General features: G+C 35.0%; 1 protein-coding gene across 1 annotated transcript in view; it reads left to right on the top strand.

Annotated features, from left to right (window-relative positions):
• The window catches only part of ATM (ATM serine/threonine kinase), a 68579-nt gene that overhangs the window by 26529 nt on the left and 23948 nt on the right, over window positions 1-18102 (top strand). The window contains exons 28-42 of the mRNA XM_030447811.1: window positions 1829-1955; window positions 3091-3290; window positions 4353-4527; window positions 6044-6208; window positions 6484-6616; window positions 8509-8604; window positions 9780-9951; window positions 10364-10505; window positions 11087-11263; window positions 11648-11819; window positions 14626-14713; window positions 15049-15204; window positions 16081-16189; window positions 17223-17311; window positions 17410-17512. Coding sequence (XP_030303671.1) covers window positions 1829-1955; window positions 3091-3290; window positions 4353-4527; window positions 6044-6208; window positions 6484-6616; window positions 8509-8604; window positions 9780-9951; window positions 10364-10505; window positions 11087-11263; window positions 11648-11819; window positions 14626-14713; window positions 15049-15204; window positions 16081-16189; window positions 17223-17311; window positions 17410-17512 — 2104 coding nt within the window. The remainder of the gene's footprint in view (window positions 1-1828; window positions 1956-3090; window positions 3291-4352; window positions 4528-6043; window positions 6209-6483; window positions 6617-8508; window positions 8605-9779; window positions 9952-10363; window positions 10506-11086; window positions 11264-11647; window positions 11820-14625; window positions 14714-15048; window positions 15205-16080; window positions 16190-17222; window positions 17312-17409; window positions 17513-18102) is intronic.

The following is an 18102-nucleotide window of genomic DNA, read 5'->3' as shown; positions in this document are numbered from 1 at the left end:
GAAGTGAACCATTGGATGGATGGTTGCATCTCAAAGGTAGCGGTCAAAGATTCGATGCCCAGATGGAGAAGAGTGAAATATGGTGTCCTTCAGTGGTCCATACTGGGACCAGTGCTGTTTAGTAACTTTGTCAATGACAAAGACAGGGGGATTGAGTGCACTCTAAGCAAGTTTGCTGATGACACTAAGCTGACTGGTGCAGTTGCCATACCAGAGGGACAGGATGTCATCCAAAGGGGCCTGGACAAATTGGAGAAGGGGTGAAGTTGGAGAAGCCCATGTGAATTTCACGAAGTTCAGCAAGGCCAAGTGCAAGGTCCTGCACCAGAGTAGAGGCAGTTCTCATTATCAGTACAGGCTGGGGGGTGATGTGATAGAGAGCAGCCCTGCAGAGAGGGATTTGGGGATTCCTGTGGACAAAAAGATGAAAATGAGCCAACAATGCACACCTGCAGCCCAGAGAGCCAATAACATGCTGGGCTGAATCAACAGAGGATTTGAGAGAGATGATTCTGCCACTTTACTCTGCTCTTGTGAGACATCACCCGGAGTACTGTGTTGAATCAGTTCCAGAGAAGGTCATAAAAATGATCAGAGGGCTGGAACACCTCTTCTACAAAGACAGACTAGGAGAATTGGGATTCTTCAGCTCAAAGAGAAGATTCTGGGGAGACCTTGTAGCAGCCTTCCAGTATCTGAAGGGGCCCTACAGGAAAGCTGGGGAAGGACATTTTGCAAGAGCATGTAGCAATAGGACAGGTGGCAGTGGTTTTAAATTGGAGCAGAGTAGATTCAGATACTGGATATTAGGAAGAAGTTTTTTACTATGAGGGTGATGAAACCCTGGAAGTGGTTGCCCAGAGAAGTGGTGGAGGCCCCAGCCATGGTCAAGGTTGGCAGGGCTCTGAGCAACCTGATCTAAAGATGTCCCTGCTCACTGCAGGAGGGTTGGACTAGATGACCTTTCCTAACAGTTGTGGTAGTGGCAGCTCTTGCCTTTGGTAAAGAGATTGCTTAAGTAATGCCAAATTCTCCTTAACAGAGATATTCTTATGCCATAAATACATTCATTTGTACCAGCTTTTCAGTCTTTGTTGTCCTAAAAATATCAGTATTTGCCTACGTGGAAATAATTTTCCAGATTTTTGTGTTTAGATAGAAACTAGTTGGAAAAACATTACGTTTTCTGAAATTATGAAGTAGATATTTTTATTGCAATAAACATACAAAGTTGAAAGAAACCAAAGCATTTCTATGAAAATCTGCCAAGTGGCTGAAGATGTTGGTATTTTATGGAAGAAGCTTGTTTAAGAGAGTTATTAACAAACTGGGGTGTAAACATGCAACCAAAGTTTTTCATTCTAAAAAGAGAATTTAAAAAAGAAGAGTGATGAAACTTAAATGGTGAGGGTTTTTTTGTTACTATCATGATGCATTTATTTTCTTTCTGACATCCCAGGAAAGTTGACAACCCCTTTTTTATAATGAGGAGATTATATTTTCTCAACAAATTGTTCCTGTAATTACAAAATGCAGAAGCTTTATATCTTACTTGCAATTAGATTTTCCTATGAAGTATCCTAGATGAGACAAATTTTATTTCTAAAAATAATAGAAGAATGTTCAGAAAGTACAACTTAGAAAGCTTCCCTAGAGGAACAACAGTCAGCTAAAAATAAGATGAATGTCACTTTGCTGGATGTTTTTTGGTGCTTCTTACTTCCTCAAAACGAAAAGAATTACGTGTTTATTCAGTGAGATGTATTTTATTAAAACATGGGGTTTGATTTTTAGGAAGAAAAACAAAATCTTTTTTTTATTCATTTAGAGAACTGGATCCTGCTCCTAATCCTCCTCATTTTCCATCTTACGTGATTAAGGCAACCTTGGACTATATCAATAATTGTCATAAAAGCAAATTGAAAAGTCTTGTAGCAGTTCTTTCTAAAAGCCCTGTAAGTATGTAGTGATGGTTTTCTGTAGAATATAAAATTACTTTTAGTGGTACATTCTGGATTAATTAGTCATTTTTATCATGTATATATAAGGAAAAAACCCACAGTCTTAGGAAGCTTTCTGTTCTATTGTTTGCCTTCTGAAATGGCACAAGTCCTAAGTCCAGAGACACGGTAACCTTACAAAAATGACATTCTTGAGCTATTGCATGTATTACAGAGTACATATAAAATAATGTGTGAAGGGAGAGGATTATTTTGAAGGTTAGGGAGATCTGTGTTCCAGAAACAATTTAGATGCAGTTTATCTCTTTTGCATATACTTGAATAACAAAATAATTTGGACAATTTTATCTACATACAGTCTACAATTAAGATGTTAATGTTTGCTTCCCTTGCTGACTGTGTGAAATTTTATACTGTGCAGTATTTTTAGACTCTTGATTTTCTGTTGTTAAAAGCAGATATGAAGGCATATACAATTATGCAAATAAATGTATTGTTTCTGTCCTTAGAAACATGTATTTTCAAGGTTTATGCTATTTTATTGAATATGTTGTCAAGAACCTACTTCACCTATTTATAAACAGTCTAAAAATAAAAAAAAAACCTTTTCTGGACATCATTTGACTAAATCTTTTGAATGTATAAGTTAATATTGGAATAAACTCTTCAAAATGTTACACAGCCTGCCTACTACTGTTATTTTTAGATTTACAGTTCAAGAGTAACAAACTGTATTGATACAGTCTATGAAACAATGTATTTTGTACATATGAGCGTTTCAGCTTGAAGGAATAGGAATTGAAGCACTACCCAGTGTTTTAATTGTTTTTATTTGGTATTTTCATCTAGTGCAAACTGCCAGTAATGGTTGTTTTTCTAAAAAATGTTAAACATCCTTATGTGGAGGAATTGAAAAAAATAAGATTATGATTATGGTTCATTCTTCTTTGTAGAGTTGGTTTCTTTGTAGGTCTATTTCTTGTAAATCTGTTGTAAAAACAATGAAGCCTTTTTGTCCATTCCCTTTACAAATATATATATATATATAACTTAAATTTCTTACTGATACAAAGTATATTTTTATTGGCATTATGAATTATTTTTTGACTCCTGGTTTATACATTTTTAGGATTCTTTCCAGAAAATTCTTCTAGCCATTTGTAAGCATGCATCAGATACAAACAACATCTACAAGAAACACAGAGTTCTTATAATTTATTACTTGTTTGTTAGTCTGCTGCTTAAAGAGATTAAAGATGGTTTAGGAGGAGCATGGGCTTTTGTTCTACGAGATGTAATTTACACTCTGATTCACCACATCAATAGCAGGTAAATAAGATAATCTCATTCTTCCCATCTGTGCTTTGTTCTTGTAACCTTACATTTCAGTATCACCAGTAGATGTTATATCATTTGTAGAAATAGTTGAAATTTGCTGAAAGAAAAAATTGCTTTTCTTTGATAATTTCAGAATTTAAATTTAGAACTCTTGAGGAAATGTGGAATGTTTTGTGCTAACCTTGTATTTGAATTCTCAATGAAGAATTTTGTATGCATAATAAGCTATGTAGAAAGAGGAAGTGTTGGAAGATGTGGATGACAGAAGGGATGTTTGGGAACTTGAAGTACATGAGAGAAAAATTTAAATTTTGGAGTTAAGTGCAAAGTAAGCACATGTCAAATGAAATGTGCTTCTTGAGTGTAATAAATAATATTGACATTTACATTCTCACCAATATCACCAAATCTTTTCTACAAGTGCACAATGTAAGAGCAAGAGGTAGCACTCACCAAGCTGCAACATGGGAAATTCTGGTTGGATGTAAGGGAAAAGGCTTTCCCAGTGAGAGTAGTCAAACACTGGATCGGGTTGCTCAGGGAGGCTGTCAATTCCCCATCCAAGGAATGTGTCAGAATTTAGGTGATCTGACTTGGAAGGTGACCCTGCTTGAGGCAGGAAGCTGCACTAGGTAATCCCCAGGTGTCCTCAGGTATCATTTGCAACATAAATGTTTTATTGCTTTTTACTTTTTACTAATGGTTATGTGTCAGAGAGAAGGGTTCAGACAGCATGTTTTTCACTTTGTTCTGTTTCTGTCATCATTGCTCAGAAAAATAATTGTTTTAATTTCGTTTTAATTTGGGGAATATATGTTTCTTTTAAGCTTTTTACTCATTTTTTGAAAGTGATCAGTCAAATTCTGTGTCTTAGTTCTCCAGTGTTCCCTGAGCTAATTCCTTAGAGCTGATAAATTTTAAAGTTTAGAATTAGTTTATAAAGTTTATTTTTATTTCCCCTTGTCCCCTATTCTTCCCTGCTGTAAGAGGTTAATACTTGAGACATTGACAGTTTGTCTTTGTTTAATTTCACTTTTTTGTTTCTTGCAACAGGCCTGTTATTATCAGAGACATATCCATGCGCAGCTTTTCACTCTGTTGTGATCTTCTTCATCATGTTTGCCACACAGCAGTTACGTGTTGCAAGGATGCTCTAGAGAGCCACCTTCATGTTATTGTAGGAACCCTAATACCTCTTGCCATGGGCCAGCCTGAGATTCAGGAACAGGTAGTTTTGAGTTGCTATTTATTCCAGACCTGTTAGCTTTTTCATTCATATTCAGTGTCACTAAAGCTCTATCCATACTCATGTTCAATTTTAATCCTTTTTCCCTATTCTTTGTAGATTTATATGAAAAATATAATTTGAAATGTAATGCTGTACCTTTTTTTTTTTAAGTAAAAATGTCTTCTGATACTTCTGTTTTCACTAATACTCTGACATTTGATCCCTATGGCTTTGAACAGTGATTAAGCTGTATATGTAATGTAATTACTGAGGTTACTGTATAACTTTCTTTGTAATTCTCTATTTAGTCTATAAAAAATCAGATTTCTTAAAGAGCTTTATGCTGTTGTAATGTCTTCTTCTGTGTCTATATATGCACCTTTTTCAGCAAAAGCAGAAGATGTTTAAAACCCTTGGAGTAAGTTTCATAAAAATTGTTACCTTAGTTGAGTAGAGGCAAGAAATCATTGGTAGCCCTTAAGGAAGAAGTAGAAAGAGTAGACATTGCTAAACTACTGGTGGTGGCAATCTAGTCAGTAAAAGCACATGGAATAGTAAAGCGGTTACCTGCTTGATGACTTCACAGACCTTTGGAAGGGGAAGGTATCCAGAAGACAAAGAGGAAGTATGTGCAAAGAACAGATTTCAGTAGTTCAGTTACTTATTTCAGAAATTATCAATAAAAATGTAGCAATTAAACCTTAAAAGGGAAATTAAGTGGTTTCTGTTGTGTGACAAGCCTTGTTTTTCTTCTGGTGATGACTTGTATCTGCATTCTGCTGAGGGTGGAAAAATATACTTAGATGCAGAGACCTATAATTAGTAGCTGAAGGTCAGGAGAGTGTCTGTTCCACCTCAGTTGTCAGGGTTGCCTTCTGCCTTAATCTGATCCTGTGATACAATATGCACCTCTGAGGCTGCAGTGCAGCCCTACAGTGCACTTCTTGTACTTCCACTTCAGCTGGAGAGCTGTGCTGATCCAGCTGAAAGTAACCTCACAAACCTTTTCCCAGCTTAATGATCATGATCACATTTATGGCTGTGGAAACAGCTGTATGTGCACAAGTGCTAAGGCAACATGTTATGGCACAACTGCACAGAAACAAAGTGGGAAGGGCAGAAATTTCTTTGAATTGGAATTGATATGAAATGTGAAATCTCATACTCCTTCAGGGAAGTGTGTTGCGAAATTACTGACAATATTTAATGATTGTATTGGCTGTTATTTGAAGTCTGCTTTATAAAAATTCAAGGTAAAACTACAGGCTGTGGTAATGAAACCTTTGTGTGTTTGGGAGGGGAAGTAGCAAAAACACCTCACCATTTTAGAATAAATATGATTTCCCCAAGTCTCCAAACATTTTGTAATTTTTAATGGAGAAAATAAATTATCTTTACCATTTTTAATAGAGTTCTCAGTTTGATGGAACTGGACAAATACAAACTTTATAACCTGAATAAGAAATGTGGCTCAGCAGTGTCTTTTTTTTGTTTATCATTTGCTTTTTCTTTTCAGGTCCTAGGCTTGTTGAAGTATCTGGTGATAGATAATAAAGATAATGAAAATCTGTACCAAGCAATCAAATGCTTAGATCCTTTTCCTGAATATCCTGCTTTTAAAGACTTGAGAGCAACTCAACAGAAAATTAAATACAGTAAAGGAGCATACTCTCTTTTGGAGGTAATTACATTTTAGAGTATCACTTGGCATAGTTTTTTGTAATGCAAACTTTCAAAAAAAACCCCTGATTTTTGAGCTCTATGTATAGTCAAGAAAGATTTAAATTGGACATGTGGATTCTTTTTTTGCAAGTTTCAGTGACTGAGATATTTATAGGTCTCCATTCTTATTTTGTATCTAATAATCTCCACATTGGGGACTTCTGAGAGCCATTGCTTTACTTGAAACCTTTATTTGTATGCTATATGTGCTTATTGCAAAATGTGTTTTTGCAGGAAATTAATCACTTTCTCTCAGTTGGTGTTTGTGATTCACTGCCCTTAACACGACTTGAAGGACTGTATGATTTACGCAAACAGTTGGAACAATATAAAGATCAGATGAAGGATCTCCTGAAGAATTTACAGGGTACAAACGTCTGATTACATAGATTATTTCCTTTGTATTTTGTTTTCAGTGTTAATTGATGCAACCCTCTTCTAATTTGACATTGAATGTTTCATATTGTGTCTTTGTTTTGTTGGTTTTGGTTGTTGGTTTTTCTGGGGGAGGTGTAGAGGGGGTTGTATGTTTAACAATGTCACATTGTAATTTAGCATGCAGAGTAGAATGGCATTTATTATTCATTCAAAACGTAAAATATCTTTAGCAAAGTGTATTATAAATATTATATGAGGTCTTATGTGGCAGAGAGAATGAAATGCCCCCTGAGCTTTTGGCATGGGACACATGATTGCGAATGACCAGGAAAATGTATGAGTATATTGCTCTATGGCTGCTTAATGGGCTTTCTTGTATTTGAATCTACCCACTCTTTTAAATGCAATAAAGCTGAAGTTTATCAAAGGTGTAGGATGTTGGAAAGTAAAGGTTACAGAAGTTTTCAAATGGTAGGATTTAATTTTGTTGAACCTTGCCAAATCCCAGCATTCTGTTTTATCAGACCAAATTCCATCCAGTTTGGTTTGCAGATGCTTGGGCCTGACCATTTTACTTTTCTCTTCTAAATAAAGTCTTCATCAGCTTGTGTACACAACAGGGAGATAAAAAGAGCTGATTTAATTAATTTTAAATGAGCACAATGAAAAATTTGGGAAAGAATATTAGTCTGTTGAGAAGTCATGGCATAGATGCATTATGTCCCCACATCTTGACTGTCATTTACAGTTTTAATCTTGGGAAGAGAATTGGTGAAAGAGCAACAAGTTCATGTGGAACAACTTCTATCAGAGGAGAGTCTTCTGAGCTTGGAGAAGCAATTGAATAGAAATACAGAATTGCAGGAATTGATGTTCCTACATCAGTATGGTGAAGCTCAGTAGTGAGCACTTAACATTTTTATCACAGTATGAAACCAAATTAAATTATCTGGCACCAGTTATGCAAGAGAAACCACCATTGTTTTGTCCAACAAAAAATATACACAATGGAACTCACTGCCGCTTACTGTGAAGTTCAGAAGCATAATGGACCTTAAAAAGAGTTAGAGATGCTGAAAGATAACGTTCAGGAAATAACTACTAGTACTGCAGTTTGGCCACATGTGTATTCATTTTATATAATGTCAACTTAGTTCCAGGTTTCCATTCCACTCAACAGGGCAGCAGGGTTTTCTTGTTCGTGTTATTGTGGGGTGGTTTTTTTTTAATTATTTATTTTAAAAGATACTGCTTTTATTGGTTTTATAGATCATCATATTTTTTCCTATAGCTTGTTTGTGGAAACACCAAAACTATTTTGTTTAGAATGCATAGTTTAAAAAAAGACCTCAGACAGGCAGTAAATATGTAGTGAAATATCCATCTAAAGATGTTATAATTTGGTGAAATAAATTAGGAAACGGAAAGCTAGTAAAATTCAATGAAATTCCTGGCAGAAAACCATATTTTCGGTTATTCTTTTGATTTTTATTTAGAACAGGATGATGGTATTAGCCTAAGTGCTGTCAGTGGAGTCAGACATGACTTCACTGTTTAAAATAATGTGCTTAGAGTAACTTATGCTAATATTTATTGTATCTAATTACAATTTCTACTTCAAAACACTGAAAATAATAGCATTTGTGTATTCTGTTTTGGGGGATCCTTTGGTATAGTCAAATGCATAGAAATATTTTCAAGACATGATAAGAAAAACTAATAGTTTTTACATGTACTGCTTAATCCTAACTTGCATCAGCATTACTAATGCATGTTGGCATTTGTAGATAAAAGAAACTGAAGCAGTGTTTTCTTCTAATATATTGACATTAGAAATACACAATGACATTCTGGGCATTTACTTTTCTTTCTGAATGACAGAAAAGCCAGAAGATTCTGTAGTACTGAAACTGGTGGTGAGCTTGCTGCAGCTGTGCAAGATGGCAGTTAACCATACAGGTGGAAAAGATGTGCTGGGTGAGTAGTTGGTCCCACAGGCACCCTAGGGATGGCACTGCTAATCCCAGCTTGAAACCATGGCTGTTCTCAGTGTTGCTTCCCACTGCTATTTCACATTAGCTGGCAGAGGTGTCTGTCAGGACTGTTAAAATAGGCCATATCTCTTCATCACTGTATGCTGCAGCTTTGACTAACTAATTGTTATCTTGGTCTGTTGTGTACTCAATAACGAGTCATCTCTTACATGGGTCACTTTGAGACTGAAAAATATGAAGAAAAATTGAAGAGGAGTTGCCTGTGTATTTGAAAATGTGTCTTAGTGTAAATAAAAATAGTTGTTCTCCATCATAAAACCTCTTCTGTACTATTACAATTATTGTCACCATTTACATCGAGCACCTTATTAATGTTTGATCCAAAGCACCAAAGCTAAAATCCAAATCCCCTTTTCCTCAGGTGGGGCACACTGCCATAAAGGTATGTTTACTGAAATTAGATATCTGAAGTGGACAGGAACACAAGTAATGAGAACATTTGCCTTAATGTATTTTTTTTTGTCTAAAAGGCTAATAAAATGTAATTACAAATGCTGAGCAATTGAAACTCATATTGACTTCAGTATTATTCTTCACCACATCTGCAAGCTGTAAGTTTCGGCCTTGTTGAAAAACAATTTTCAAGGTCAATTTTATTTTGTTTTTCTGTGTAGTCATGTATTTTTTAAAAAAAACATTCTGTCTGGAAAGCAAAGGAGGAGCATACTAATACATCATTTTATCTGTAGTATAGGTTAATTCTTACTGAATTTACAGGCCACTGTTTGTGTTCACAGCCTACTGCTTATGTTTGTCATACCCTAAAGGAATGAAAAGGAGTGTCTTTTAGTGGCTGTAATTGTGACCTTCTGCACTTACCTGTTTCAGCAGAAATAAAATCCATATCTGATTCAAAATTCAAAATCCAGAGTTATAGGCACTCCTAGGAAACTGAGTTGGTATATTATGAGTCTTAAGCTCTAAGACTTATATACTTGTAATTTTAATAAAACTCTTCATGTAATTATTTATAAATGACCACAGCTTTTTTTCTCCATTATAGCCTAAATTATAAAAGTAGTTTATGTTGGTTGCAACTTTTTAGGGTGAGACCTTGTTTTAGTGTGCATAAGACTGTAAGATTACCTGCATTTGCAGAGGCTGTTGGAAGCTGCTTGGGAGAAATAGGTCCTATGGATTTCTCTACCATAGCTCTTCAGCATGCTGAAAATGCACTGGATTCTAAAGCAGCGGACTTATTTGAGGATAGAAAACTTCAGTGGGTCTTCATAATGTTAACACACATAAATACTGCTTTAACGGATAATTGGTGAGTATACTTAATTAATTAATTTAATTTATTTGTTGAAAAGCTTAATAGGAGCCATCAAGTTGTATGTTGTTCATATCATCTCAGAGTAGCACTCTGGTAGTGGCAGTAACACCAGTTAATGTCCAACTATGTGCTTCTTTCAAGGCTTGGATCTTTTAATCTAGTCAATCATAGATGTTTCCTAGAAATTCTCTAGTTGGACTCTGGCAGCCAGGGACCCCTCTGTGCAGTGGAGGGTGGCAGTACTGTGGAGTAGGTGCTGAGGCTTTGCTTTATAAGAAAATATGCAATGGTGTATCCTAGTCCAAAATTCCTGATTTGATGTACATGTTGTTATGTTTATGAAAGTTATTTTCAAAATAGCTGAATGAAATTAATAACAATGACATTTTTAATGTTCTTCTTTCAGTATTGATGTTAGAGCTGCTGCAGTTTCCTGTTTGAAAAACATATTAGCCACCAAGTCTGGCAGTGAATTTTGGGAAGTTTATAACAATAAAGTTGATCCCATGTTAAGCTATCTACAGCCTTTCAGAATGTCTAGGAAAAAGGTACTTCTTCTGATATACCTTACTTATATAGCATATGGGGTAGAACAAACATAAAAATACATATTTTTTAAAAAGTAAATTTGAAGATATTTTTGAGATAGGCTTTAAGGAATGCAAAATTTGGACTTCTAGTCAGTCTTATTGCAAATACAATTTTGTAAATGTTTCTCCTCTCTTCTTTTAGCACTTACAGCTTCTTCACTCATTCGATATCAGTAATGTGTCCTTTCATTATAGACAGTTGTTGTTTACCTACTCAGTATTCATATACATTCTTTCTCTGGATTCCAGTGTCATTTGATGCAAAAACTCTGTAGGTCAGGAAAACAGTGCATAATTAACCATAATTTTCAGACTTTGGATTTGTAACCTAAATGTAATGTCTAATGAGATCTTGTTGATGCTATGTGTAAAATTTTATTTACTTTCAGATTTCCTTGGAAAACTATACCTCTACATTAACAAAACTAATACTGTCAATCAATAGAAGCACAGTTAATATTTAATATGCTTTAATCTGTGCAAATTGCAGTATGGCACAGAATTTGTTTTCATATGCAATATATACAATTTCCTTCCAGTTTTTTACAGTACCTGCTAATGATATGGAGGCTCCTGTAGAAACTTTGGATAACACAAACTTGTGGATTCCTCTGGGAGAAAGTCATGAGACCTGGATCAAGTGCCTTACTAGTTCAATACTGGACAGTGGAGGTGTTCAAAATGAAGTTCTCCAGTTAATGAAGCCTCTGTGTGAGGTAAGTTGTACATGTATGTATCTGTATATGTGTCTGCTTTGTCATGCACAAAAATACATGATTACTTGTCTTGATACCAAATAATAATTTCTCCTTTTGGGTTACTACTTTTTTTAACAGTATTTCCACTGCTTCATGGTCAGTTATTGCAGATACCCATATTTATGAAGTACAAGATTTGACAGATAATTGTAAACATATATGAACTTTAAATGACTACTTTAACCAAATTCCAGCATAGCCTTATTGAGAGGTTTACGTTTTACATATTATATGTTCTTTCTCAGACATTGTGTTTGAGTAGTTGTTAGTTTGGTCGTAACCTGAAAAAGAAAGGTTTCTGGTTGTTTTTCTTAGCAGCTGTTGTGCATGATTGTTTTCTAGGTGAAAACAGACTTGTGTCAGGCTTTGCTTCCATACCTGATCCATGATATCCTTCTTCATGACTCAGATGAATCTTGGCGAAATCTTCTGTCAGTTCATATCCAGAAGTTTTTTACAGCCTGTTGCAGGTTTGCCACATCTAGATCTACTACACCTCCAAATTCTGATTCAGGTAATGACATTTTTTTGTTTGAGCTGAAAGAGGGATTTTGATCCTGAAAAAATGATCTTCTGATATCAAACATGTGATGCACACTTGCAGGCAGACAGAATTTTAGAAGCTACTGTCCAACTCTTTGATCTTTTTCGGTGGAGATATTTGTGATTTTGAAGCTGTTCATTGGCAGCACCTAAGTATTTTTTATGTTGTTTTGCATACCTTCTTTCCTTATTCACAACTGGATCATGTTTATTTAATGACTTTAAATGTGATCTAATGTTGTGTGCTGCAGAACCAAGTCTTGGATTGTCCCTTAGAATGACTAATTGGCAGTTCAGTTGCTCTGTTACTCAAACAAGATTGATTAAAAACATTTTTCACCTTATTTTTTCTCTTGTAAGAAAGACTACTCTTGCTTTAGCTTCTGCCTAATGTGTCTCCCTGTCACTCAAAAGACCTGTTCAGTTCCACCAGAATGAAAAGTAGTTTTAACCAAAAGAACTGCAGCTGAGTATTCATGAGTTCCATTAAAAAGAAAGCACCTTCTAATCAAGCTGACTGGTGTCCTTTCCAATTGGACTGCACAAATCTGTGTAAAAATAACTTCTTTGTTAGACTATCAGAATGTTACACGTGTTCATTTACAGAAGCTGAAATAATGTATTTCTTTTGTGTACATCCCTTAACACAAATTCAGTAACTTCAGGTTAATATTTTTTGTGCAGTAGCTATTCTGCTATATCTCCAAACTTCCTTCAGTCACCAAAGGAAGAGTCTGTACAATGTCTTTATAGGCAAGTCATGCAAGCTGCAGGTTGTCAGAGAGGTAAAGGAACCCTAAGTATTGCAATTTATACTAAGTGTGGTGCAAATAAGATGAATGATACCAGGGATATTTTAAAGTACTTCTTACAGTTTCTGGCTAGCTTGGTCAGGAAGACTAGAGTAGTATTCTTTCACATTTTTTAAGTCAAGTTAACAAACTATTCCCACAATCCAGATATTTTTATTATTGTCCCAATTTCAAGATAGAAAAGGATTAGCAATTTCCTATTTCCTTCCTTTAAGAACGGGGGAAACCTTTTCACTAATTTGTGCTGAGAGGTACAGAGTAACCCAAAATAATCAATTAATATCAAAACAAGGAGAAAAATCTTTTTAGAAAACCTAGATAAAATTCATTCTAGTCCATCAGGATCCAAAGATTTAAACAGGAGAGAGCTGAGTGCTTCTGAGCAGTCTTCCTGTTTATCCATTTTGGCATGCATGTTCTAGGAATTGGCAATTGTTCTTGCAATTTAAAGCATCAGTGTGGGAACACAATGGTAATCACTGCTCTGCCTGAGGAACCAAACCTCCAATCACTAACCTGCCTGAGGAACCAAACCTAATCATAAATTGACAACTGCTTGATCCACCAAACTAAAAATTAAGAATATTTAGTGCATGTCAGTCTGGCCAGAATCAACAGTGTATCAGTTTGCATAAGAGACATCATATGTCATTTTGCAGAAGACATGATTTTTACATTCAAAATCTGTGCTCCACTTTTTCACCTTAGAATTTAGAATTTCTGTCTGATGCCATTCTCATTTTCTGTCTGTTCTTGTTAGCTTCTGCTAACTTCTTCTGTCTGCATCTTGTTAGCAAGTGAGAATGAAGCCATACTGACAGCTTATAGTTACCACTTCAGTCATTTGATCAACAAAGCCTGAAGGAAAATTTCTTCCAGTTTCCTTGGCCAGTCCCTTCTTCTTCCCCTGACTCATTAATCCTTTCTGGTACCCAAATATAATTCATTCAGAAATTTTCAATGATTCATCTAATCAAATTATGCAAGAGGAAGAAGCAATCTCTGTGGCATTGACTCTGCAGTGCTTACAGAATGGGTCCAGCCTGCGAGACACGGTGCGACGTTTACAAGTAGTGCAGTACATAGGGATGGATCTGGAGAGCAAAATGTCATGGAAGTGTTAGGAACTGAGAGTCAGATGTCCACACTTTGTCTTTTGAAAGTTAAACATGTTAAAGATGACTTACAAAGGAGTTGGTGTTCTTTCTGTAGGGGCTTTTCATAAGGGCGGAGGAAAGTAAGCACTGCTCATTTCTGTTTGTTGGAACACACAAAATGCACAGATACTTCTTTTTATTCATGTGGCTCTTGCTGTCACTAGGGGAAATTTCATGGTCTGAATCTTACTGTAGTGTAGTAGTAATCAAACCTTTGTGTATTTCTTTGTGTATTCCCTATATCTTGTTTCTTGTAATTTAGAAATTAAAAATATCGAGAAAAATGAAAAAAATATTAACCCAATGACCAGGACATAGCCTATAGCCATCTGATTTTTTTTTTAAATCCAGAAGGAAGGCATGGAAAAAGAAATTCTTTAAAAGTATGTGTCTGTTTGTGGGAGATAGTGTTTTTTCTATAAGCGTATGCGTTCTGTAAAATTTACAATAAAATACTACTAAGTATTTCTGTGGCTTTGGAATAACCTTATATGTCTCAAGGTAAAAGGAAGACATCTGTTAATGGAGCAGTGATGTTGGATCATCTCTGAATTCTGTAAGAAAAAATAGAATCCACAAATTATTAATGAAAAGAGATTTTGATAAATGATTGTTTAAACTCTGATGTCACTAACCTCATATAAAAAGGAGAAATTAATTTGGTGAAAAACTATTAGTTTAATTTTGGAAATGCCAAGCAAGGAGGTTTTGTATTGTTTTCTTAAGTACAAAATAAACATTTTTGTTTTGTAAATGGATATATTATGACAATGTTCACTGTATTCTTTTGTTTGAAATTACATCTCAGACCAAGAAACCCATAATTTTAGAAGTTTGGATAAAGTATCTCGACGAGCCATGCTTGCTGTTGTTGACTACTTAAGAAGACAAAAAAGGTGAATTATATTATACAGCTTTCCATAGTGTTGCTTTAATGTAATTATGACTATTCTAGATTAAGGAAGATGTGGTAGAGAACATGTCAGTTAAAAGAACGAAGACAGAGTAGTGGCCTTGTATTTGTTATGAAATTATAAGGCTAGCCTTAAGGGTTTTAATAATGCTGAAGGAGTTTTACAGACTTTTTTTGTCTGGTAAATTTCTTGTGGTGTGATTTGGGGTTAAAGCAAGATAAAATTAGCTTTTGGAAGACTTTATAATTAGATTGGATTTATTTTGTTTGATGTTAGAGAGGTTTGTTACAGTCACATTAAAGTCTTCATTTAATCAGATCTGTTTCAGGTACAGTTTTTGATGACAGCTTCTGGCTAGATCTGAATTATCTTGAGGTTGCTATTGGAGCACAGTCTTGTGCTGCTCACTTCACAGCCTTGCTCTATGCAGAAATCTACGCAGACAAGATAAATAAAGACAAACAACAAGAAAGGTACAAGGCTTAAAGAATGCTGTTTCTGGTAAAATGGATCATGTTTGTGTATCCTGCTGTGTTTTGTTATGTGAAAAGTCAAAAATTCCTTAGGTATGTGCATTTCCACCAGTTCTTGATTTTTATCTCAAACTTGCTAGTTTGCTAGCTGTGACACATTCAACATAGTGTTACTTTTACTTCTAACCAGGAAGGTTTTTTTGTAGTGTGTGTTCTGGAATAATTTACTAAAGCTAATGCTTCTGAATAATAAGATGTATTGAATCCCACTTTTTCAGTTGAATACTTTGCAGGTAGTATTGCTTCTAATTAATAACATGCTAGTGGTTAAAATACAGCCAGAAGTGAATCAAGGGGAGAAAGAAATCACAGAATGATGACCTGAATTGTGTAAGCAGAGCTGAATTATCCTTCTACGAGTTTTTTCTATAATGAACAATTATTTTTTTTTTAGTACAGTTAGCAAGATCATTTAATAACTTCATTTTGTCAATAAATAGCTCTATGTGAATATATAACAAAAGTATGGCTGTAAGCATATATGTAATGTAGTTGCTTTTATTCTTTCCTAGAAGAGAGCATTCTTTCTTCAGGCATTCACAGAAGCAATTTGATTTAATAAAAGATTAGACATTACAAGGTGGGGTTTTTTTCTCTGAAAAACCACCTTTATATCAAAATCTCTTGATGTTGGTATTCTTAGTTCAGTCACTTTGTCGTTCTGGTATAGAGCCATTTTGAATAACCTGAGGGTATGACTGGCTTGGACTTGTATTTTGTGTTGGTGGCCCATACTTCTTCACTATTCTTTCAGAATTTCTTTAGTTCTTTGTATGAAATGTCATTTAGCTTTACCACTTGAAACATTTCTTTCAGGTCATCTTTTAAATCAGCTAAGAGTTTGACATTTGAAGAAGAAAGTCAAAGAACAACTCTTACTATTTTGGATGAAAAAAGCAAAGAAGAAACTGGCATAAGTCTACAGGTACATACATGCCTGTGCTTCATAGTCTGAAGGCAAACCTTCTCATATAGCTACAGTTCCATCTGAACTGAAGCCAGATATGATTGGATATGAAAAACTGTGTTTGAAAGTTCTCATGCTCTAATTCTAACTCAGTGGACTTGGTGGACAAGTTAAGTGAGCATTTGTTCACTTGAAACACTAGTTAACTGGTAAATATTAAATCACAGAAAAGCAGACTTTGTTCACCAAAAGAGCTGACCTCAAGGTGGTAATCAGCCAGATATTTTTCATTTTGTTTTGTCAGAGAGATACATTAATTATGAATCAGCAAGTGGTGCAGCAAATTGTAATAAACAAAATCTTAACTAGTATTACCTCCTACATGTTTATTTGATACATAAAATCTGATGCAATTGCCTTGTCTAAATGACTTTTTTCAGTAGTTCATTATTCCAGAACTGTGCTTGCATCTTTCAAATGCATGTGTGATGCTCAATCAGTACTACTGCCTGGCACTTTTCAACTAGTACCACCTAAGGCCCTGTGCTAGTTAGTTTAGTAGTGAAGTTAGGTAGTACTGAACAGGTAAACTACAAAACTTTTTTCCTGTGATAATAGCAAGCTCAGATACTGTGTAAAAGCAGTTTAAGGTTAAAGCTAGAACATAGGAAGTTCTACCTCAACATGAGGAGAAACTTCTTCACTGTGGGAGTGACAGCACTGTCACAGGCTGTCACAGCACTGTCAGCAGAGAGGTTGTGGAGTCTTCTTCTCTGGAGACTTTCAAAACCCACCTGGATGCATTCTTGTGTGGCCTGCCCTAGGTTATCCTGCTTTGTCAGGGGGCATGGACTAGATGCTCTCTAGAGGTCCCTTCCAACCCCTTTCCCCCAACATTCTATAATTCTATAATAAAGGAAAATTAAGCAGTGATAACAGAATGTTACATGGAAGGACTTGTATTAATACAAATTTGCATGGTATGTATAAAATTCACTTGAACTGGTTCTATAGGAGGCAGTGATTCTTCATTTTATGGTGCATGTTCTAGGACCTTCTCATGGACATATATAGAAGCATTGGAGAACCTGACAGTCTCTATGGCTGTGGTGGAGGAAGAATGTTACAGCCATTAGCAAGGTATACTTTATTAAAAGTCTTATGTTCTTTTAAGTCATTGCTTTCAGTTATTAATAGAGAACTTAAATGAGAAAACTTCTCATTCCGACTTACAACAGGATAAGAACGTATGAGCATGAAGCAGTATGGGAGAAAGCCCTAGTAACCTATGACCTTGAAGCAAGCCTCTCTCCATCTACTCGCCAGGCAGGAATAATAGAGGTAATTTTATTTTATAGGAGGAAAAGAATGGAGGAATTTATATCCATTGTATTGAGAATCATTTGTAGAAAACGCAAAATTGTTTTAGGACTAAGAGATCCCTTGGGCATCAAGTACAGCCCAATGTCATAGGCATCCAAACTGTATAATATAAGACAACTTAGTATTTGTCCTTAAAACATTAAGCTTTCTAGTCCTCTTGTCACTTACCCATCAGCCCTAAGTTGGGTAATGAATTTTATAAAGTATTTCAATATATTTTAAAATACATTAAACATTAAATTATATGTTTAAATCTATAAATATGTAAAAATTATAAATATACAATATATAAACAAAATATATTAAGTATATGCAAATAAAGTATATATTAAAATATATTTAATTTTCTGCAGAATTTGTCTGGCTTCTTAAGTGACAGGATATAAAAAGTAAGGTAATTGGTTATTTTTGCCATCACATTCTTTAAACATCTCCATTATGGCAACTATCTTGCTGAAACCTTTGTATTTCTAATAAAAAAAATAAATGGAAGTGATGTTGCCTTATTTTGATCCCTTAAAAATATGTTGCTTTTCTCCTTCATAATG

The sequence above is a fragment of the Calypte anna genome, chromosome 1 (genome assembly GCF_003957555.1).
Source record: "Calypte anna isolate BGI_N300 chromosome 1, bCalAnn1_v1.p, whole genome shotgun sequence".
In the NCBI taxonomy this organism is placed as follows: domain Eukaryota; kingdom Metazoa; phylum Chordata; class Aves; order Apodiformes; family Trochilidae; genus Calypte; species Calypte anna.
Note: the sequence above shows the minus strand (reverse complement) of the source record. Positions and strands in the feature narration are given on the sequence as shown.